Consider the following 24,466-nt stretch of genomic DNA (forward strand, 5'->3'; position numbering starts at 1 on the left):
ATGAAACACAAGGAGAGGGGTCTTAAACGTTCCCATCCACACCACCATCCTGATCTAAACCAACTCCAGCGAATCACTATTTGGTGAAATGTATGTCTACATGTAAGCTTACCCAACAGGGCAACTAATGGCTCCGCAGAACTGTTTCAGTTTGGGGAAAGGGTGTTGGGGAGGCTCAAGTCCCCTCTCCCCATGGTTCTGATCCAGATTGAGACAAGAACTTCCAGTGTGCATTGGGTTAACAGGGCTCAGGGCAGACCCAGAAACACTGTAACGCCTAGTTACCTTCTCTGACCAAAGTGAATCACACAGCTGGGTAAAGCTGTTGTTTTATTGGATTAACTTTGTTTCATATAAGTAAGATTCTGAGAGCCACAGATGGCAGCTTTTCTGACAGAAGTGAAAGGCAGATAATGCATTGCTTTACAGTGGCGTAGATCTGAACATGCATGCAAACCGAATGAGTACACAGTTTAGTTAGAATACTATCTGGAAAGAGTAGTTTAATGAGCTGGAAACCAAGTTACCCAGCACGATGACCTGCTATACCGAGTACTCGAGTACAGTTCAGCCCACCTCTCTCTGCAAATGGAGCTGGAATCCCTAGGGGTTCTTCTATGTTTTTGGACATACATCATCTTTAAATGCAAAAGAAGAGATTCTTGTTAACTGATAAACCAGGCTTTCTCAACTAGGGTCATGTCGACCTCCCCCCTCCCCCCCAGATGGCGATGATGGGCCTGGAGGGGGGTGGGAAGGGGAAGGACCCCAGGTGGGCATGGACACAGCTATGCTTCCCAACCATATTCTGCATGATCACACCACTTCTGGGGTTTCTCAAAGCCTGAAGAACATTTCAGGGGTTCCTCAACAGTAAAAAAGTCAAGAAAGGCTGTTATAAGCTAATGAAAGGTTTTGAAACACAAGCTTTCCTAGTCTTCAGTCCCATTCCTAACCTTGTCCTAAGCCCACTAGAGCTTATGCTGCAATAAATGTGTTTGTCATTAAGGCACTATCAGACTCTTCTTTTTGTTTCTGTTGCAACAGATTAACAACAGCCATTCTATTGGAACCAGGTTTTTCCAGACCACTGTTTCCTCCTTTCCACTGCATTACGACTGGCTGATGCTCTCGCAGGGACAACATTCATGACATGTAAACATTTGTGAGCAACAGATGGTGAGCCATAATCTCAATGTGTCCTACCCATGTTTTAGAGCAGGGGGCTCACTACTTGGAGACTCTAGAGCAGGGGTAGTCAAACTACGGCCCTCCAAATGTCCATGGACTACAATTCCCATGAGCTGGCAGGGGCTCATTGGAATTGTAGTCCATGGACTTCTGGAGGGCCGCAGTTTGATTACCCCTGCTCTAGACCAACTTGGCCTTCTGAGGGATGTCAAATGGTCCTGTAGGATGGGATACAGGCTAAGGTGGTCACCTTCATTTTCTCCAAACAGATGTCCAGGAAAACGAGTTGCATATTAGCATGATTCATATGATGTCCCATTGCTTTTCTCCCTACGCTCCAATTCATCTTAAGGTGTCTTCTCCACTGCAGACACCATTTTATTTATTTATTCAGGCATTGTTTTGGCCACCTCTCCAGAGAACCTGATCAAGATTCTGTTCTAAAAGAGTCACGTGTATCTATATGGCAAGGGTGGTCAAACTGTGGCTCTCTGGATGTCCATGAACTATAATGCCCATCCTGATAGGGGCTCATGGGAATTGTAGTCTGTGGACATCTGGAGAGCCACAGTTTGGCCACCCCTGCCATATGGTTATACACCGTACAGAAGAAAATAGAATGTGTAAGACTGTGGTACCAAACCCTTATTTGCATCTTATTCCATGACAAGTACCTTCTTGGTTCATTCTTTTAAAATGTTGTTCATTGCAGCTGGAGCTTACTTCCTTCATTTTAAAAAAAGTATTAGGCCTGGATTACTTTCCCTTGATTGGATATGATAATATGACAAGTCAGTTCAATGCTGGATCCACAGGCAATGTTGAATAATGAAATAGCAATTGCCATGCAAACCCTTAACACCAAACTTCCAAAATACAGCTGCAATACATTGTGATAGCATTACCAAATCTGGGTTAAGAAATAACTGGAGATCTTGGAGGTGGGGCCAGGGAAAGGCAGGGTTTGGGCAGGGGAAGGGACCTCAACTGGGTACAATACCACAAAGTCTATCCTACAAAGGAACCATATTCTCCAGGTGAACATGTATCTATCATTCAGAGATCAGTTGTAATACCTGGAGTTCTCCAGGCCCCACCTGGAGGTTGGGAACCACATCTTGAGAAGTTCTCTTGCAAAAGCCTGACCAGAAGCATATAATTGTTTTTCTGTGCTCTGGGTCTGTTTTCTTCCAACAAAGGCTTGTGCAGGAAAATTTCCCAGAGTATTATTCAATGCTTTTATTTTATTGACATTTGAGGGTTATAAAGGGTGATTTGAAAATACTATAGGGCACCTTCTGAACAAGAAGCAAAATCAGGTCCATATATGGAATATGTACACATACCCTTGAAAGAATACTGTTTTGTAATGAATTTTCTGAAATACTGGGGAGAAACAAAATGAAAGAGCAGGGAAGAAAATCTTTTTATGCAGCACTTTGAATATCAATGTCCAGTTCACCGTAGACGTGTCGTATGGCATCACAATTCAAGCTTGCAATCAGCTTTCGGAGGCCGGCCCGCTTTGGAATACATTTTTCTTCCCAGGTCAAGGTTGAATTCTTTGAGAGCTTTCTGCAGTGATAAAAAACAGTGAGAATATAGTGGCAGATGGGCCATAAATCTCAGTCAAATACATGAGCAGGCATGTTGGCGAGGGAAAGGATTATCTATCTTTTAAAAAGAAATCTCCCACCCCAAATTGGGCTTTTACCAGAACACTGCTAGAGGATTCCTGATTATCAACCATTTATTGATGTGGAAACAAAGCTACTGGGGTGCTCCCGAAACGGAAATGACTATGGCTGTAATGTCTGTTGTCCTGCCCCAGGGAACACACTAGTAGATGGCATATGGCCAGGCCGGGCCTGACCTCTAATCAAACTTTCACATGACACCTGGGGGGTGCACAACAGAATTCCTAAACCAAAGAGATACACAAAAATTAGTGGGTTTTGGTTATTACAATTGTATCCCAGAGTGATATTATCAATTAGCAGCCTCTAATCTGGAGAACTGGTTTTGATTTCCAATTCCTTCTCCACATGCCACCAGCTGGGTGACCTTGGGCCAGTGACCGTTCTCTCAGTGCTCTCTCAGCCCTATCTGCTTTACAGGGTATCTGTTGTGGGGAGAGGAAGGGAAGGCACTTTCAGATTCCTTTGGGTATTGAAAAACAGAGTACAAAAACCCAGCTCTTCCTCTAAGTAAAATGAAACAACCACCACAAACCCTGCATGTGCTTGTTGTGGTATTGTTTGATTCCACTGACATTGTCATCCTTTCAACCAACTGAGACCTTGAGGAAGGAGCATGAAGTGCTTCCAGCCAATCACCTTTGGCATTATCTTAAATTACTGTTGCCCCAGTCCCTGAACTAGCTGTCCATTGAAAAGGAGTCTGCTGTGCTGATAAAATGGAGCCCCTTTGCTGAATTTGCTTAAAATTCAAGCGGTCTTGAGAGAAGAGGAAAGATTGTATTTCTTGAGAACTTGCTGTCATTCTACTTGGGGAGCTGTCACTCCAGTCCTAAAGTAGTCAGTCTGTCACAGGGGCCACCATGCCACCCTGAGGGCTGTCACTGACTCCCCCAAATCCCTTGCACATTTTAACTGCAACTTTTTTGTCCTTTAATGTATGTCAATGGAGCCCATGCAAGACAACTGGTATTCCTGACCTCCATTATATTCAATGGCTCCTTTTGACAATGGGCAGACTGGTCATTTCTTTGAGTACGTCTCCTCCAGACATCATTCTTTTCAATGGACAACCAATTCCAGGGTCTGGGACAGGAGTCGCTAAACATAAAGGTAAAGGTAAAGGTATCCCCTGTGCAAGCACCGGGTCATGTCTGACCCTTGGGGTGACGCCCTCTAGCGTTTTCTTGGCAGACTCAATACGGGGTGGTTTGCCAGTGCCTTCCCCAGTCATTACCGTTTACCCCCCAGCAAGCTGGGTACTCATTTTACCGACCTCGGAAGGATGGAAGGCTGAGTCGACCTTGAGCCGGCTGCTGGGATTGAACTCCCAGCCTCATGGGCAAAGCTTTCAGACAGCTGCCTTACCACTCTGCGCCACAAGAGGCCTGTCGCTAAACATAGCACCACCAAATCTGTCAAGAAAGAAGTCGACCCTCTCCTCTCAAGTCTCCCCAAATTTCAAACACATTTGACAAAGGTGCTCTGTTTTGTTGTGCTCTGAAATAGGTGAGTTTCCATGACCATGCACTATGGACCCCATTCTTTTCAATAGACAGCCGGCTACAGAGTCTGGGACAACTATAACTGAAGGTAACACCTAAAATGAGTAGTTGGAATCACTCTGTGCTCCTCCCTTGCAAGGATCCAAATGGATGGAAGGATGCCACTACTCAAAAGCTGCTGGATCAAGCTGCAGCTTAGCTGTGGTGGGTATGGAGGTGCCTTTTCATAGGTAAAAGCCCATGGTGAGCTTTTTGACATTTTCAAGTAGAAACTGGGTCACATAAACTTGTCAAATTCACAGGGGTGAGCTCTCTAGACCAATCTCTACATCAGCCTTTCTCAACGTTTTTACCGCTGAGAAACCCCTGAAACATTCTTCAGGCTTTGAGAAACACCAGGAGTGATGTGATCATGCAGAATATGGTTGGGAAGCATAGCTTTGTACATGTCTACCCCCTCCAGGACCATCATTGGCTGTTTTGGGAGGGGGAAGCAGGTTGACATGACCATCTATGGTCACAGCATCTCATAAACATTTAACACATTAAACTACATTAAAATTAATTAACTCTTCCAGAGCCACCATGAAACCCTGGTTGAGAAAGCTTCCTCTGCACAATAGTCATGGGCTTCTAATCACAAATAGGGTTTCTTCCCAGCCAAGAGAGGCCTTACTCATTTAGATCTTTTATATCACTGAGCATAGCCTAGCAGGGCATCTATTCTCATGGTGTCCCCAAGGCTTTTTTTGGGGGGGAGGATTGATGGGAATTGATGCAGCTTTCTATATAAACACTGGCACCTTAAAAACAAAACAAGCCAGCACTGTTGCTTAGCTAGAAGCCATTTTTAGAAAGGATTCCTCTTTAGGATTGACCCTAAGCAAAAAAAAAGGAAGCCACCACTCAGAATGTTGCTAAGCGAATACCTTGTCACGGTGGTTTAAAAAGTGGCCTTCTGGAACATCTTTTTACAGTTAAAATGTGAAAGTTATAGAAGACTGCTAGGGACATTTCCAGTGGGATCCAGCCCAGTGATCCTTAAAAGAACCCTCTCCAGAATATATCTCAAAGGTTGTTTTTTTTTTAAACTAATGGAATAAAACTGCACTAATTCTATTTGCCTGAAGTAACCTTAGTGATGGATGATCCTCAGTAATGTGCTAAGCCATCAACATACAGCAGTCATTTATCATCTTCAATACAGAGAGGCAAATGGGATTAATATTTAAATAATCAGCTATGTTTTCCTCTCTGTGAACGTAACTTGCCACCTCTACAAAGCCCTGATAACTTGATCAGCAATATGCATATTGTGTGGAACCAAGAATCTCAGCTTTTGGGAATGCTCTTAAGGGTGGTTTCTAGCTCTGGTGGTGTCATTCCATGTGATGAACACCCAGAATTTCTCCACCTATGCTGCACTGCTCCCTTTTAGTTCAAAGGAGAGACCCTACTCACTCTTGAGCACACATGAATCAGGAATGGGGAACTTGCATAAGCAGTGGCTTAGCAGAATGGAAGAGGCCACACAGATGACCAGATTTAGAATCATAGAATAGAATCAGGATCATGTCACTTCTGGAATAGGCTGCCTAAGGAGGTGGTGAGCTCCCCCTCACTGGCAGTCTTCAAGCAAAGGTTGGATACACACTTTTCTTGGATGCTTTAGGATGCTTTGGGCTGTTCCTGCGTGGAGCAGGGGGTTGGACTAGATGGCCTGTATGGCCCCTTTCAACTCTATGATTCTATGATTCTATGAGGTTTCTCAAAGCCTGAAGAGTGTTTCAGGGGTTTCTCAGCAGTAAAAAAGTTGAGAAAAACTAATGCAGTGATTGGTCTACAGAGCTCAAGGGATGTCTGTATTATCCAGCCAAGGGTGCACTGAAACTGTTACTGTCAGAGTTCCATCTGTAGTAAAATCATCTTCTGCCACCCACCAAATGCTGGTAAAGAATCAAGAACTGGGCAAGACTTCCATTCATGAGGGAAAATAAGAGAGACCTTCCTATGATTTCATTAAAATAACAATAATTAACCACAGCAGCCCCAATAATAATAATAGGTATTGATTGAAGATCTTTTGAATTGTCAAAAAAAATAATGTGTGTGCATTATTTGTAATACTCCCAGCCACTCTCTAAGGCAGGTCAGTAATGCTGCAGAGATTGCTGAACCTGTTAAAACGTTATTGGTTTGTCCTAAGAGATCAGGGCGAAAGCGATGCTTAAACTGTGTACTGTGGATAATAAATCCACAGCTTAGTTTGTTAGCCTCTATAATATAGCAGTATCAGTATCTCATCACTATCTGTCTCTGTAAAGCCCGATCTCAAAAGCTAAGCAGGACCGACCTTGGCTAGTGTTCAGATGGGAGACCTCCAGGGATTTGGGGAGCAGTTCCTCCAAGGAACACCAGGGGTCATGACACAGAGGCAGGCAATGGCAAAACCACCTCCAAATGCAGATACTGAGCATCCGGAGTTACCCTTCCGCCATGAGGCACATTCTTACCCAAACTTCCTTGAGGTGGGACGCAGGACGCCAGGCCCATCCAGTCGTACCAACACATCCGTGAGCCCCCGACTCAGCGGGTTGGTGAATTCCACTATCACCGTCATTTCCTTGCCAACTACCTTCTCACCAGGAACCTGCGGGAAGAAGGAAGATCAAAATAAGGAAACTGAGGTGCCTGAAAGACAGCCCCTTCCACATCATTTAAAATCTCAAGCCTCGCACAGTATACCTCCATCTCCTAGAGCAAGGCAGGTGGCTACCAGGACCAGGGCTTGTTGGGTGGTGGTATCTCACCTGTGGAATGCTGCCTTGTCATGGATAGGCCAGGCAAGGCCAATCCCATCAAATCTTGAAGCCAAGCAGGGCTAGCCTGGCTTCTGGCTAGTATTTTGATGCAATACCTCCAAAACTTTTGATGGTAGTTTCTCCAAGGGGTCAAGATGCAAAGGCAGGAAATGAAAAAAAACACCTCTGAATGTCCTTTGCCTGGTTGCTAGTCAACCCTTGGGATCTCCTGGCTAGACCACACACACCATAAGATGAATGAATGAATGAATGAATGAATGAATGAATGAATGAATGAATGTGGGGGTGCCAGCTTTACAGAAGTTCAACGAGTGCTTTCAGGTGCACTGAAACAGAATATTTGTATATGCCTAGGCTTTTCTTTGCAAACTTAAATGGACTCCGGGGAATGGTAGAGGACAGGAAGGCCTGGAGGATCACTGACCATGGGGTCGAGATGGGTCAGAAACGACTTCGCACCTAACAACAACAACAACAACAACAACGCTTTTCGTTCTTTCTATTTTTGTAGCTTTTGCTGATGTTGTTAAAGCCATTGCGGGGACTGGGGAGGGAAATTCTTTAGGGCAGAATGTTTTTTTTTTAATAATTACTGCATTTACTATCTTAGTAGGCTGTAAATGATGGGATGCCATGAGGTGGAAATAGCCAGGGATGCCAGGCTCCAGGTGGGACCTGGGGATTTCCCAGAATTACAGCTCCTCTCCAGGCAACAGAGATCGATTCCCCTGGAGAAAACGGCCACTTAGAAGTTGGGCTGTATGGCATTATACCCCACCGAATTCCCTCCATCACCAAACCCCGCCCTCTGCAGGCTCCACCCCCAAAGTCTCCAGGTTTTCCTAACCCAGAGCTGGCAACCCTATAAATAACACACACTTACATGGTATCTATTGCACTGTCTGATTATATTTTATGCTCCTTTTTATTTACTGCTTTAGCTTGCTTGGATTTTTTAAAAACCTGTTTTACCAATCTTATTATCAGTCATTGTAAACAATTGCAGTGTAAACAATTACAATACTGGAATTAAAAGTATGGAAAAGTGACTATTTAAAAATCAATCAATAAATGATTCAGATAAAGATCTTGATTGCTAGATATCTATCGGCTACGGAGAGGGTGGGGTTTCTGCAAAGGAGACCAGGAACGGAATGGGGAGCCCTGGCCAGCCGAAGGTGTCAAACCATCAGAGAGATTTCCTACAGAGATGCGATGGAAAAGAGAGACGGGAGATCTTTCCTGGCATCTGCTGTGCTAATGTATGCAAATATTCAGATGACTTTGGGTATTCCTAAATATAAAACACATATTAATCATTATTAACAGGACTCCTCTGACTCATGATGCATTTGGCTATCAGTGGAAAGCAAACTGCTATACCCTTAATTAGAAGATGGGAGTTTTTTTTTAGCATACTGTAACAGTTGCTGGAGGATTTTTTTTTTTGTTAAGATACATAGTTTGCTATTGGGCAGGGGACAAAAGTTTCAGAAACAAATCATTCTTGTGTTCCGCTCCCGAACTCTGGGGAAGGGACGAACCGCTGACTGGAGAGTGGGCTTAGTCACTCAGAAGACTTGGCCACCACGAACCAACTCAAACCCTTTGATCCCAGCCCAGTGGGACGCCTACGTCTGGTGTCTATGATGCTACTTCACAGCCAACGCAATCACCGATCCCGAGATCCAGCGCGGCACCTTCCTCAGCATGTGTGGCATGGCCACTTTTGAACTTGCCCAAGACCTCATCCCTCCACCAGCATGGAGGAAACCAGCTTCAACGGGATCCTGGGACTACTTCAGCCCAAAGCCTGGGATCATCACCAGCCACCACGCCTTCTACAAGCACGCCCAAAACGAGAGAGAGACCATTGCAGAGTTCGTCATGGCCTTGTGCAGCACAGCCCAGTTCTGCGAGTTCTCAGATATGGAAGAAGTGATCCGGGATCGCCTCGTCTGTGGCCTCAAAGATGAGCCCAGCCAGTGCTGCCTGGTCACCATGCAAAATCCAAACTTCAAGGTGGCATTGGCTGAGGCTGTCTCTGTATTGAGTGCCATCTGCAACACTAAGGAAGTGTGGGGCCAGAGTTCTTCACCCTGATCCTGTCCATGACCAGAACTGCCCTAAGCTCCCATGTAGACCTGTGTAGATTCAGCTAAGAACTCCTGGTCCGGGCTGCACAGTGACTTTGCAAGCCCCTTGTGGGGACACACACTCATAGTAGCTGTGGATTTGTTTTCTTAGTGGCTGGAGATGGTTCTCTTGTCTGCAATGACCTCTACTGTGGTCATCTTGGCTCTACGATGCCTTTTTGCAACTCACAGGTTGCTGGACACTATTGTTTCTGACTCAGTTCACCTTGCTGGAGTTCAAGGAGTTCCTTGAGGAGAGGCTCATCCGGCACATCACCTCACCTTCTACCTATCCATCAATGGACCAGCAGAGCACATGTTCCGCACAACCAAGGATGCGCTCAATTGGCATATTTCAGTTGGCTTTCTGGGGACACTTCAGAAAGTCAAAAGTTTCCACACACCCCCTGCCTCCCCCTCCATCAACTAAATGCCCCTTATGATTTAAAGGGCAATGGGGTACTTTGTAAATTTCTTTTAGGAAAACATTTGGGTAACAGTAGCCAACATGTTTTGTGTTTCTGCAAGCATAGTGAGTGATTGCACATCAATTCAAGAACCCCCCACCCCTTGCTTGGGTGATTTGAGTGCAATGGGAATTGAGGGATAGCGGGGTGCATTTTAAATTTTCCCTTTATTTTGATTGTGTTATAGCACGAGCACATGATTGCCACCATGTTCACTTTTCTCCCCTACTCACCTGATCCAAGTGATGAGCTGCAGCCCAAGAGCTGCACTGAGGGACAAGGTGCACCACTAAATTCTGCTGCCTGTCACTGCCCTCATCTGAGCCCCGGGCTCCTGCCTGCCCTTTCCCCTGGCGTCAACACCAGTGGCCAGGAGACATGAGAACAAGCCAGGGGGGGAGGGGGATGTATTCCAGCATCTGGCTACACTTGCCCAGGCAGACAGATATTTGAAGCTTCTGTGTTTGAGTCTCCCACCCCATCCCCAGCAGCCCTCCTTGAAATGCAGGTGGGAAAAGGGGAAAGCATTTTTGCTTTGATTATGTTTGGATTTGATTGAGTTATTGTGCATGCTCAGAACAACAACAACAAAAAGGCTGGGGAAGCAGGGCGAGAGGTGGAATGCCCACTTTCGCAAAGGAAGTGCAAGAGACATATCATGAATGGAGTCCTGGCCAGTGACAATGAAAAACACAAATGCAGAATGCCAGGCGCAAACTCGGGGTCTGCATTCAGAATGCAATGTGATGAGAATGCGCCGGCAAATCACAGCTGCAGAAGTAGTCCCAAGGACATTAAAAGCGACTTTCTTCCTGCATCCTGGGCCCACTCAAAGTCAATATGAAGCCCTCCCACCCCCTTCCTTATCTATTTATTAACTAAAGATTTTATGAAATGCCAATTGTATAGAGAGGAAAGGGGAGAATGCTACTGAACTTAGGTCCTGGATAATGCTCTTGGTCTTCACCCTGCCCAAGCCTCTTGGGGATCTGACTGTGTCTTTTGTCTGATAAGGGCACAGAGAATTAGCACTTTAAAAAGGAAAGGAAAGGAAAGAAATACCCTACTGTGGCACAGAATGCATAATTCATGGCAACATCTGTGGTATGTCACATTTATCTTAACACATGAGAATGAACCAATTCAGCCTGTGCTTGTTAGAGTTTATGAATTATATTAAATCTTTTATTTCTCTCATCTAGGTCCCCTTTTTTAAAAAAGAGGGATCTCCTGCTCCCAGCTGAACCCAAAGGGAAACTGATCTGCGGAAAGTTATAGCACTGAGATGGACACACAGCCAAGCTAGTGAGAATAAAATTTGACTAGTGAGTACATCAGAATTTGTGGTTTTGTACTAAGCTGCACTTGATGCCAGAAACAATCAAGAAATATTGACGGTATCCAAATGTCTTTTCCTTTTCATATAATCAGACATACATTATACTCTGCTGAAAAAACTTTTTTTTGGGGGGGAGGTCTTTCTAAAAGTACTTTCCCAGCTGCAGCAGGTATCATTTTCTTTTCATTCATGGGCTGATGATGATAAAAAGAAGAAACGGGGAGAAAACAAAGTCTTATATCAATGGTTTACCAGCCAACACACAACAGGAAAGATGCAGCTAATTTTTCTGCTGGTGGAAAAGGGGTTAGTTTCTTTTGACCATGCCAAAAACCTGTGCTTGAGATCAAGGGTACTGCATGGACATCAGCCACATGGGATGCGGAAGGGGAATTTTTATCTGTTACTGGTTATTGTGTTGTTGTGCTTTTAGGGGATGGTTTTTATGGGGGTTTTAAGCACGTACTGTAACCCGCCGCGAGCCTTGTGGGAGCAGCGGGTAAGAAATCTAATTAATTAATTAATTAACAATTAATTAATTAATTAATTTGGTGAGACTGAACAACAACAACAAGCTGGCTAGTTCCAAAACAATGGCATCATATGTGTATGGCTATTTTGGACATGGATTCTGTTGATATTGGTCATAATACCTGTACCAAAGGAATCCCCAAGACAGAGCTCCATCCCTGTTAGTAAGTCAAGTCCCTGCAGGCTGTACACAGGGGCACTGGAGGGAATGAGAGGTCAATAAGTGTCTTCTAAACCCTCATTCAGTCCCACTCTCCATCCCAGCGTCACACACGTCACTCATGCTCCAAGTTACTGACTAATATATATTTTGCAAACATGCCACAGTGCAGATCAGCTCATGTATTATGGGGACAGTTCAGTGAGAGGCATTACACATGAGGCAAAAGCAGCAGAGTCATTCATACAAAATTTCATCATCCAGTCTGTTAGATCCAGACTGTGGGAGAGTTTCTGCAGATTCACCTTTCCTTTTTTTTTTTTTTTTACCCCTGTGGGAGAAAACCTGACATGACTGGGAAAGGCCATGGGATGTAGAAATATTTTTTTCACTTTTTTCCCCTTGTAAAAACAGGTAAATCAATAGGGATTTTCGTACCATTAAGTACCCAGTGAACGGTTCGTTTAGCTTTATATATTGTTCCGTGTGGGCTAGATCCCTCCCCACATCAGTTTTCAAGGTCTCTTATCACTCAGGAACAGCAAGTTGCAAAGATCAGTGTGCTGCAGCGGGGAGGGAGTAGGAAAGTTCTACTTGCTGTTGGAAAAATTTAATCCAGATCCAACCATGCGGGAGAACAGTGGGCTTTTCCACATTCTCATTTTCCTCTCTTGCAAATTCCTCTTTCTCCAAGACTTATCTTTCTGTTCTGCACACATTTTGCCCCCTCTAGTGGTCGATTCAATATCATACCAGTTTATGTCCTCCATAAAAACCTGCAGTTTAAATCTTCAGGGAGATATGCTATTTGACGTAATATCAAATCAACCACTGGAGGGAGCAAAACATAAAAGGAACAGGAATTCCCCCACCCCCACGCCGGTGAAGAAACAAGAACTTACAAGTGAAGAAAATGAGAATGAGAAAAAGCCTACCGTCTCTGATTATATGCTTTAACTTTCCAGGCACAAACAGGCCTCATATGATAAGATGTGACTCTCTATATGAAGACCAAATGAATCACTGATGATCTGAGAGGAAAATATTTGCTGTCCAAATGCTTTCCTTAAGAAACGGCAACTTTTGTTGTGGTTATTTCATTATTAATATATAGGGCTGGATCCCATTGGGCTTTCCCATTAGCAGAGGCACTTTGCTCTGGAAGAAGGCACGCAAACATTCACAAAAGGGTCTTCCCATCAGGGGAAAGCTCTTTCCACCCGAGGAAAGCCCCTCTACCTGTGGAATGGCTCACAGAGAGAGGTCATATTGCTCCTTCTTCTTCCTTACTTCAGGAGTGGTCTTAACCAATTGGCAAAAGAGGCAACCGCCCTGGGCCTCAGCCTTAGGGGGTCTTTAGCCATACAACCCCACCCCCTGAGGGAGGGGAAAAAAGAAGAAAAGCATCAGACTCCTGCTGTCCTCACTCATGCCAGGGTTCAGCTCCACCCACTCACCATGATAGCCACTCCACCCTGCCCCATCTGTGATCAGGATGACCTCAAGAAGATACAAGCCAAAAAAAAGAATCACCAATGGCAGTCCAATAAACAAAGTATTATGAATATACTAAGTCTCTTATCATATAATATTCAAAGTGTTATCAATGTCCAGCCAGAATGGATACCTAAGTTTGTACCTCGTTTTTGGAATGCCCTTCCTCAATGGCTATTGCCTTGCTAATTAATACATAACTTTTTGAAAAACAGTCCATGCAAAAAATCTTAGAATATCACTTGGGCAATCTGCTTCCCAGTCTCACTGAAGGTACCACTTTACAGATAAATGGTGATTCTTTTTTTTGGCTTATATCCAGGATTTTGGCAGCTTCCACCCATCTCACACCAGGCAAAGGGGAAGAGGCAGAGATTCTGGGGCCCATTTTAGACTTTTGACCAGGACCCCAGAATCACTATTACTGCCCCTTCCCCACCATAGAATGCTTAGCTGGCTGAAGCCAAAAACCACACAACAGCACTGAGCAGTTCTTGCTGGAAAGCGAGCAAAAATGCCTATGCTAGCCTTTTTTTACCACTGAGAAACCTCTGAAGCGTTCTTCAGACTTCGAGAAACCCCAGAAGTGATGCAATCATGCAGAATATTGTTGAGAAGCATAGCTGTGCACACACTCGCCTGGGGACGGCCCAACATTGGCCATTTGGGGAGGTCGACATGACCATATATGGTTATAAGGTAAAGGTATCCCCTGTGCAAGCACCAAGTCATGCCTAACCATTGGGGTGATGCCCTCTAGACTTTTCTTGGCAGACTCAATACGGGGTGGTTTGCCAGTGCCTTCCCCAGTCATTACCGTTTACCCCCCAGCAATCTGGGTACTCATTTTACCGACCTCGGAAGGATGGAAGGCTGAGTCAACCTTGAGCCGGCTGCTGGGATTGAACTCCCAGCCTCATGGTCAGAGCTTCAGACAGCATGTCGGCTGCCTTACCACCCTGTGCCAGAAGAGGCTCTTACATGGTTATATCAACCAATAAATGTTTAACAAATTTTAAAAATTAATTAACTTCCACCCATTTGGGAAACCCTTCCAGGGCCCTTAAGAAACCCCAGGGTTTCACAAAAGCCTGTTTGAGAAAGCCTGGCCAAAGCAGTACAGGCTGTATGTTGGAGACCAATTCTTCTTCAGCCAACAATGAAGCATTTGGCAGAGAGACAGTTGAGCAGTAAGGCCAGCTAGCAGCCCACTTCAGAGGTGGTAAGGTGCCTGGGTCACCAGATGCTCAGACGCTGATTAAGCAGAACTTCCCTACAGCCCTCTGGATAGTTTCGAGTCAATTAAAAAAAAGAAAGAAAAATAAGCCACCTCTCAATAAGTTTGAAAGAACTTTTGAGATTTCTTTATAAAAAAAAACCGCAAACAAACTGGGCACAAAATTAACTTCCCCCTTGCTCTTAAGGGTCTATGAAATGACCGTCTGAAGAAGCAGAGACTCTGGGGTTCGTTCCCGGCATGTTTAATATTCCTGCTTCGGAGAAGCCGGGAAAGACTAAGCAATTTAGGAGTGTAACCCAGGGAGTCTGTAGATGCTGTTCAGCTTTGGCAAAGAATTGAAAGGATTATACATTTTTAAAATGCAGTTATTGAAGATATGAGCTCGAAGCAAAGTTTATTTGACACCGGCTTGCTCTGTGGAGGGCTCAGAAAAAGACATAATATTATTTGAGGACACTGCTGATAAACATTTGTCCTCACTAATTAGATGCACAGAGGCTGGCACCTGCAGAGAGTTCTCAGAACCAACTTTGATGAGAAGGAGCCGTTTCCCACAAACTTTTAAAGCCTTTTGAGTTTTATCATCTGTCACTTTGCCTCACATCCATTTTGGTTTGGGGTTGGTTTGGGTTTTTTTTAAAAAATCTGGCACAAAAGGGCTGTTCATCATATATATCACTGCTCCTTTCTGAACTAAAGCTGCCAATACATAAGTTCTGTAGCATTGCAGGTTAAAATGTTTGAACGGTGCTTGCTTCTTCTCTTGGATGCTCAAGAGCCAATTCAAGATTACAGGCAGTGTGGTGCAGCGGTTAGAGCAGAGTTCCCAGACATGAAGCCTGCAGACTCCTTGGAGCCCACTGATGTGTTTCCTCATACCTGCCCAGCATTTTTGGAAAGTGGGAAGTGCATTGGGGCAGCAAGCCTTTTGACTGACCGCTAGAGATTTGATTGGCTCTGCAAAATTTGTAAAATGTTACTTTGGCAGTAGCTGCCATCACAGTGCAAGGATCTTCATTATGTGATTTAAGGTCAGCTGCAGCAGCCATTTTGTAGGTGGCTCCACCTCCTGTGGCAACCATTTTGTGGTCGCCATTACATGTGCCTGCCACACTGTACCAGAATTCAAAAGGTGTCCTCAGGAACAGAAAAGTTTGCAGTTCCAGTATCCTTCCAGATTTGCCAGTTCCCTTGGAGCAGCCAGCAGAGAATGGTTGAGGGCAGTTTTCTATCACTTGTTAGTAGAGCCACCTTTTTAAAATGACAGTTTGAGATATTGGTTATTATTCTTTGTTTATCCAGGCTAGATTACTGTAACTCACTCTACGTGGGCCGCCTTCCCTAGGCTTAGATCTGGAAACAACACCTGGTGCCAAGGGCAGCTGCTTGGGTCCTCTTTAGGACCCCGTGGAGGGCCCATATTTGACCTGCCTTCCAACAGCTGCATTGGCAGCCAATTGAGTTCTGGGTTAGGATTCAAGGTATTGGCTTTAACCTATAAGGCTTTGTGGTATCCAGCATATCTGAAGGACCACCTCTCTGAGTATGTCTCCTCCCCAAGAGCATTGCGCAATGTGAGACCCAACCTGTTGGAAGAAGCGCATTTTGCCAGGGCCTTCTTGGCCTTGGCACCAGTCTGGTGAAATGAGCTACCAAAAGACATTCAGGCCCTATTAGAATTATCAAAATTCCGAAGGGCCTGCAAAATGATGTTCATCCACCAAGTATATGGTTGAGGCCAAAACGAGCAATAGGACATCGAAACGGGCCTCCTTCCCCTCCTTCTCCCTCCCCTAGCATGGGAAATTAGAACTGGGAGCAGCATGATTTTAATCCCACTAATGAACTGTCGGAGCCCTTACTATTACCTTGCATTCACAGCTATTTACTGCTTCTGTCTACTGTTTTTATGACTGACGTTTTAATGATCTGAACATGAGTTTTATGATGTCAACCGCCCCGAGTCTGTCCACAAAGAGGGATAGTCTAGAAATTAAATCAATCAATCATATTAGATGTATAGTGTAGCCAGGAGATCTGAGGATTGTCTGGCAGCCGGACAAGGGATATTCGGAAGTGGTTGGCCATTTCCTGCCTTCGTGCCATGACCTCTAGTGTCCCTTGGAGGGACTCCATCCAAATCCTTGGAGGTCTCCCATCCCAATAATTGCCAGGGTCAGCCCTGCTTAGCTTCTGAGATCTGATGGGATCACACTTTCCTGGGTTATCCGGGTCAGGGCGGGGGATTGGTTACTGAGAGGCAAAGGATTTATGTTTGATTCAGATGCCTGAGTCAGAGTGCTGTTTTCTAGACTGCAATGTAATGTTTTTGTAGTATTTGTTTTCTTCATTTATAGATTGTTTATTGGATGTTGTGAGCCGCCCCGAGCCAAGGGAGGGGCAGGGTATACGTTTAGAAACAAGACAGAATAAATAGAATACCTATGGCATCCCCTTCACTGGCAGTAGCTCTCCAGGAGCTCAGGAAAATCCTTTCAATTGAGATGTAAAACTCATCCACAGTACAGCTACATCAGGCTGTTCCTCGCAGTCCCCGAAACTGACCTTAAGGAGCACTTGTGGGATTTTTAATGCGGCACTCTTCTGTTTGGCCAGGATCTTCTGTGTTTCATTGACACGGGCTGTGACGAAGAAATGCAGGGAGGCTTGTTCCAGCAACCGGCTCATGTACTCGCTGGCCTTGATTAGCACCTCGGTAGTTTGAGCTGACAGGAGGAACAAACAAACAAAGAAACACCACTGAAGGCTGAAAGCAATATACTTGCAAGTTATTACTTCCAGTCCTGCTGATACTGTATTACCCATTGGCCATCAGATACAATAAAGATGCTTCTCACAGAGAGAGAGAGAGAGTGGCCAACGCTTTCCAAGGTGCTGAGAAGCATCCAGCGGCTGAGCTATGGCTTGCGTGTCCTTTTCCCCACCCTAAGGTTGTGATCTAAACACACTGTAATTACGTTTGGAAATTCTGATTTATTTTAAGACACGTTCGATCGTTGTCATCCACGTGACTGAGGACCAAATCAGGTTCTTTCTTTTAAGGTCATGGACGGTCTGGGCCCTTTGTACATGTGGGCCCGCCTTCTGCACAAAGAAATCTGCGATCAAACTCACAGAATCTTCTTAAGATCCCTAAGCTCAGAGCAGTTAAATTGACCTCGAGCAGAGCCTTTTTCAGCCCTGACGCCAGCCTGGTGGGATGCTCTCCCGACTGAGACCAGGGACCTCTGGGACTTAAAACAGTTCTGTAGGGCCTGCAAAACCAAGCAAATTACCAGGACGGGGCAAAAGAAAGGTGGATGGCAGCCATGGAGATGGACCTCCTATTTGGACCCTATTTGGAAATGATATCCTATGGGCAGGTATCAGGTAGGATAATGGATGAGGTGAATGTTCCAAGAGGTTGGGGTGGTGAGGACCATCACAGTCCTCCACTGCACAAGGGCACAATGTACAAAGCACGATGTACAAAGCTATCAAACGGAGCACAGGTTTCTGGAGGACAGCACCCCTGAAGTCAGTAGTAAGGACTACGTTGAATGTTCAATCGAAGAAGAAGAAGAAGAAGAAGAAGAAGAAGAAGAAGAAGAAGAAGAAGAAGGGTGGAGCAGTTCACATTCTGAGAATGGAACTGCTGTGATCTAAGTGAGCAATGGACATTGCAAGACCCTGTGCAGCTCCAGACTGCTGCGGAGTGGGCATTCCTGTGTTAATGAGTGGCCATTCACTTGCACCACTTAGAGGTAACACTGAACAGAAGGTCCCTCATTGGAGGGCCAACTGGTGCATCGCTAGATCTACTTACAACTGGGAAATCTCAGGGGCAAAGAGATTCCAGTGAGCAAGTTTCTCAGAGAAATTAAAAGACTTGTCTTTTGATATCTTCAAAATTAAAGTTGAAGATTGAGAACAAGTTTGGTGTAGCATACTAGGAGGGCCAGGTTTAAATTCCTACTCTGCCATGGAAGCCTGCTGGGTGACCTTGAGGCAGTGTCATTTTCTCAACCTACCTTACCTTACCGGGTTGTTGTGACAGTAAAATGGAAAAGGGATGATTCATGTAAACTGCCCTGAGTTTCATGGAGCAAGGGGAGGTGAAAATGGAGCAAATACATCTCAAAAATCAAAGTGCATTTAAAGATTTTTTGTTAAAGTCATAGCAATATTGATAAATGTCAGTTAAAAAGTCACCAGTTATTCTGGGGCAAAAAGGGATTCTTGACTATCCGCATAGCAAAATTCAGCACATTTCCTAGTAGTCAATCAAGCAATGCAGCCTGTGAGTCAAACTGAAAAAGAAATAAAATTATCTTACAGATCTAAACCATTTTACTCTGGCCTTTGGAACCCAGATTAAAGAGAAGTTGAGTTTTTAATTTTTTTTTTTTGCTTTTGATATGCTTTAATGAGGTTTTGATTGAATTTTAATGAGATATTTTATTTGTTTCCTTATTGCATCCTTGAGCCCTCAGGAAAAAAGGGCACCCCATATTGTAATTAAAATTTACGCCCACCCCTTTCTTGCCTTACATTTTGCAGGTTCCAGCGTCACGTCGAAACTGTGGTTCTTGAATTCCGCCTTGGAGACTCCGGTATAAAACACAACGTTTCCTGAAAGGTACGACTTCACCGTGTAGCGGTTTTTGGTGTTGTTTTTGAAAGTGACGATGACTTTAAAGTCGCTGCCGATGGCCGAGTCTTCCACTTGAAAGTCCATGTCGACTTCCGCACTGGGCAAAACGTCCTGAGTAACCGCCTTTTTAACACCATACATCAGGGCCGTCTCAAGGGCCAGCCGTTCTTCCTCCGTGCCTATAAAACAAATGGAAATGCCGCTAAAAAATAAGTGCCCTCCCGAAGGGCACCACAACCTTGTGCCATCTCTAATGAGCATCTTGTGTGTGCTGCTAGAAAGCTTTTACGACCTTCAATGTCTGCGCGGTTACTTGTATAAGGTGCACAAGACATTATTATCTATGTATATGGCATTTGGCAGGGCAACATAATCAAAAGAGGCCGATTCCTGCCTTGCAGTTTGCAACAGAAGAGGGACAATGGAAAGGGACTAAAGAGATCTATCTATCTATCTATCTATCTATCTATCTATCTATCTATCTATCTATCTATCTATCTATCTATCTATCTATCTATCTATCTATCTATCTATCTATCTATCTATCTATCTATCTATCTATCTATCTATCTATCTATCTATCCATCCATCCATCCATCCATCCATCCATCCATCCATCCATCCATCCATCCATCCATCCATCCATCCATCCATCCATCCATCCATCCATCCATCCATCCATCCATCCATCCATCCATCCATCCATCCATCCATCCATCCATCCATCCATCCATATTTATCCTCTGGTATGTGTGTAGTGTGGCCAGGAAATTCATGGATTGTCCGGCAGCCAGGCAAGGGGTGTTTGGAGGTGGCTTGTCATTTCCTGCCTCTACATCATGAACTCTAATTTTTATTGGAGGAACTACCTCCCAAATCCTTTGAGGTCTCTCATCCAAATACTTGCCAAGGTCAGCCCTGTTAATTATGGGCTTGGACTTGCCTGGGCTATCCAGAGCAGGTGGAATAAAGAGAGAGAGGAGGTTAACAGGAGATGAACATAAACAAAGATACCAATATACGCTTAGATACTGCATCATCACTTCCACTGAAAACCCAGAAGTGATATCAGCATGCTGTACAAGCAGTTGAACACTCCATGGTGAAACTCTATGGCAATGCCTACAGAAGTGTGACATCCTGCAGAAGTTGCTGGCCAGTCCCCCCCCCCCCAACTCCTGCAGACCTCATTGGGAGTAGGGAGGGATTAAATCAATGGCTTTATATAAGAGGGAGTTTGAGCTTCACAGAAGAGGGAGTTTGCAGCCTGTGAAGAAACAAAACAGAATGGGGCCAACAACTGGTCGTGTTATCAAGAACAAGGTGGGGCCTGGAGTTCTCCAAGAATTACCATAGATTTCCAGATTACAGAAATCAGTTCCCCTGAGGAATCAGCAGCTTTACAGGATGGACTTGATGGTATACTACAGATTTTAAAAGCAACTAGGAGGCAGTTTGAGGTGTCCAGGCTTTACCCCTTTCCCAGGTGCAGTAACCATGTGGGAATGCCAGTCTAAGGTCAACCATGTGGGAATGCCAGTCTAAGGTCAACCATGTGGGAATGCCAGTCCAGGCTGGTTCCCCGCTTTCATGGCAGTGTTGAAGACTGTGACTGTATCCATTAAGGTGGGATATAGGGGAAAGTCTGGGGAGCCCTGGCTGGGAATCACTGTCCTACAGTAATATCACATCCCTGCTGCTCTCCAAGACCCTTCAAAACTCCACAGCCAAACCTGCAGGAAATCTTCAAGGTGAAGTTGGCAATCCTAGAAACTGGAGTCACTTGGCTATATCTGGCTCCCTGAGACCTGAAACACTTATTGTCCAATATGTACTTATGCACCTGAGCATCTGCTGTTCTGCTGTGACAATAGGAGGGAGGGAGGTAAAGTGCTCTTGGCTTCAACCTTTACAGATTGGAAAGCCCTTTGAGGGCAACCAGAGAAGTAGCTCTGTGAATGTATGGACTATGACGAACATAGTTTGTCACTGAACTGGCCATAGAATTACCTTCTTGGAATTTGTAGTTCTCAGTAACATCCTTTTGTCCATCCACACCCACTTCCTTGGTCAGGATTAATTTCCCAATGTGGGTCTTGTCAATGTGTTTAACCTCCTTGTTCCCATTTCTCATAACCTTTGAGTAGACAACATCACTGTTGACCTAATACATGAATAAAGGCACAGCATTAAGTCGCGCTCTGACTCAAGAGGCACAAGACCAGGACATGACTGTATAATGTGTTATGAAATTACTGCCATATGCATTATGTGAAAAGGAATTAATTAAATAATTAAAAGCTACCATGAGTCCCCGGAGGAGGCCAGACATGATACATAGAATGCATTGATCGAGAAGGTCCAAAAGGGGAGAGGACAAACATTGACTCTTTTATGTATATTCCCCACACTTAGGCACAGGTATAAGTCCTATTCCCTATGATCAGCAAATGGCAGTTGTACCTACATTTGTGAAAATGTACATAGGAGAGGGGTAGGGTCAGCGATCTGAGCCATAAGCAAGGAAGCACACTGGCTTCCAATCCCCCTGTACGTATGATGCATCATGTGCAGGTCTTCCAGCACTATATGACTCATAGTTTTGCATTGTCTCCATCCAGTCAACCTCTTCTGGGACTGAATTGTCCCATTGGATTTCTATATTAGGCATGACTGGATAATTCAGAGGCTGTTTTCCCCAAAGAAAGATGGGGCATCAGTACAACATCGTGCTCTAATCATTCTCCAGTCAACCTTTCCCCTTCTCCAGTATGCTGTTTCCTGAACCTGCTTTGCTGTGTCCTTTTGGGGACCATTGCAGTCCAACAAATTGGGTTGGATCCATCAGCAGAAGGCACTGACAGCTGTGGGTCTTCTACACACTCTCCCTCCAACATTCCTTTCTGACCTTGGGCACTTTTCACCCACCCCCACCTTTGCTTAAGTCTTCTAAGAAAGAATTATAGTGCTGAGCCTCTGTACAGCACTTAACATGTTATTCCACAGTAGCAATGATGATGACCACGGTGCCTAATTTAAATCGGTGACATGACAATATTCGATTACATGTATGAAAGCAGGGAATGACTTCCAGGCTCAGTCACTGATGCTGTTCAGAGAAGGACATCTTGTAGAGATGCATACCTCTGCAAAGATGAAAGGCGAATCGAACTGGAAGCAGACATGCCCGTGTTTAATGGCTTGGACTGAAGCAGGACCGCACCGGTACATGCCTGAATAGGGGGAACAAAAAACAGGGTAGAATTTTGATTGTCCTGGTACCCCTAGACACTTCCCGCCTGTTTATTTCCAGAGCAGGGCCCAGACAGAAATTGTAGAGAGACAAGGAAAAGATGACAAGGGCACACCGGAGGAGAGAAAGCAGACCACAAAATGATTGATGAGATATTCCGCTGTCCATAACATGGCATGGGCGGGGGATGATGGGGGCCACTGACGGTCCGTCTGCCCACATGTTAGGAGATGAATGGAGAAGAAACTGGCTTAAGATAAGAAGCAGCAGAGGCTCCTGGCCTGTCTTCTTGGAGGCCCTGGCTGACACATCAGGTGTGGACCCAGAGACTCTCAAGGGGATCCCTCTTTGTGGATTGACATAGGAAGCCTAACACTGCATAGACCAGGGGTAGTCAAACTGCGGCCCTCCAGATGTCCATGGACTACAATTCCCAGGAGCTCCTGCCAGCATTCGCTGGCAGGGGCTTCTGGGAATTGTAGTCCATGGACATCTGAAGGGCCGCAGTCTGACTACCCCTGGCATAGACCCTCTGGTGTGTTTAGGTTGCCTCACCCATTGAATTATTTTGATACCAGGCTGCCAGCCAAGAGGGTACTGTTGCCAACACCCAGGTGACGTCTGGAGATCTCCTGGGATTCAGCCACTCTCCAGACAACACAGATAAGTTCCCCTGGAGAAAATGGCTGCTTTGGAAGGCAGTGTGCTAAATTCCTTCCCCTCCCCAACCCTGCCTTTCTCCAGGCTCTACCTCCAAATCTCCAAGAATTTCACAACCGCAGCAGGCAAAGGTGTTCTCCCTATCAGCGCAAACAAGCCCAAGGTACAACTATCATCTCCCCAGCTGGGTGTAGTGACTAAAAGTGGTGGCCTCTTGGTATGGAGAGCTGGGTTTAATTCCCCATCCTCCACATGCAGCCAGCTGGGTGACCTTGGGCCAGTCACAGTCCTGTTTGAGTTGTTCTCACAGAGCAGTCCTGCCAGGGCTCTCTCAGCCCCACCTAACTCATATTGGTCCTCCTGCCACTTGAGGCAAAACAGATATCACCATTCATGGCCAGGAACTAGATCTGCTGTATCGTTTCCTGCTTGGGAGCTTCTAACCAATATTACTAAGGTTATAATATCAGCATGCATAGCATTTTACTAAGTCCAAAGTCCAGCCCTTGTCCTGGGGACCTTCCAATCCTTCCACTGAGTGAGGGAAGACAACCAAGAAGGAAAGGGAGCTGCAGGCAGGGCTAAAGAGAGGAACAACACTGAGGTTTCATTTCAGGAGGGAGGAGAAACTAGCTGTCAGCCATGAGCCGCTGCAACGTTACCAAAAGGTTACATAATTAAAGCAGAGTCAATACATATCAAATTTACAAACACTTGTAGCACACGCTTGACAGCAAGACATAATGCATAAAAATTATTTCCCTCTCTCAGACAGCAAAAATAAAATCTCATTAAAACCCAACATGATCCATAAGATATCAATGCAGGAGGACATCCTAGATATAACTCTCTCACATTCTGCCTGCAATTAAAGCAGTGCCCGCAACCTGGTAAAGGGTTCAGCTGTCCTCCTGGCCCTGGAGTTTAACGTTTTCGAGGAGCTTCCGTGCACAAAGATCAAGGTACATTTCCCGGGAGAATTAAGCCTCACATTTGCTGCATGTTTACAGAGTGGCTTCTCATGCGCTTCATATGTTTAGACTGCAGGGAGTGGGAGAGTCCACGGAAATGGGCTACCCAGGGACATCTGAGCACGGGCTGGGCTGCTGGGCCCTCCCTGTCTAGGATCCCCTGAAAACGAGAGCCAGCCACAAGTTCACCTATGAATAAGAAATGTTGGTTATTTATTTATCCTATGGCATACATGTCATACGGCCAGGAGATCCTAAGAAGATGACGAAGAAGAGTTCGTTCTTATATGCTGATTTTCTCTACACGAAGGAGTCTAAAAGCGGCTTACAGTCGCCTTCCCATTCCT

The 24,466-nt window shown here is 45.1% G+C and overlaps 1 protein-coding gene across 3 annotated transcripts in view; it reads right to left on the bottom strand.

The window, feature by feature from the left end:
• Positions 1-317: 317 nt before the first annotated feature.
• Positions 318-24,466, bottom strand: part of F13A1 (coagulation factor XIII A chain) — a 96,132-nt gene continuing 71,983 nt past the window's right edge. For all 3 annotated transcript variants that reach the window (XM_077353123.1, XM_077353121.1, XM_077353122.1), the window contains exons 10-15: positions 22,380-22,468; positions 21,246-21,399; positions 19,133-19,414; positions 17,147-17,307; positions 6,907-7,043; positions 318-2,766 (exon numbers count right to left, since the gene is read on the bottom strand). In XM_077353123.1, coding sequence (XP_077209238.1) covers positions 2,619-2,766; positions 6,907-7,043; positions 17,147-17,307; positions 19,133-19,414; positions 21,246-21,399; positions 22,380-22,468 — 971 coding nt within the window. In that variant the 3' untranslated portion in view covers positions 318-2,618. The remainder of the gene's footprint in view (positions 2,767-6,906; positions 7,044-17,146; positions 17,308-19,132; positions 19,415-21,245; positions 21,400-22,379; positions 22,469-24,466) is intronic.

Source organism: Paroedura picta, chromosome 9 (assembly GCF_049243985.1).
Source record: "Paroedura picta isolate Pp20150507F chromosome 9, Ppicta_v3.0, whole genome shotgun sequence".
NCBI classification, from domain to species: domain Eukaryota; kingdom Metazoa; phylum Chordata; class Lepidosauria; order Squamata; family Gekkonidae; genus Paroedura; species Paroedura picta.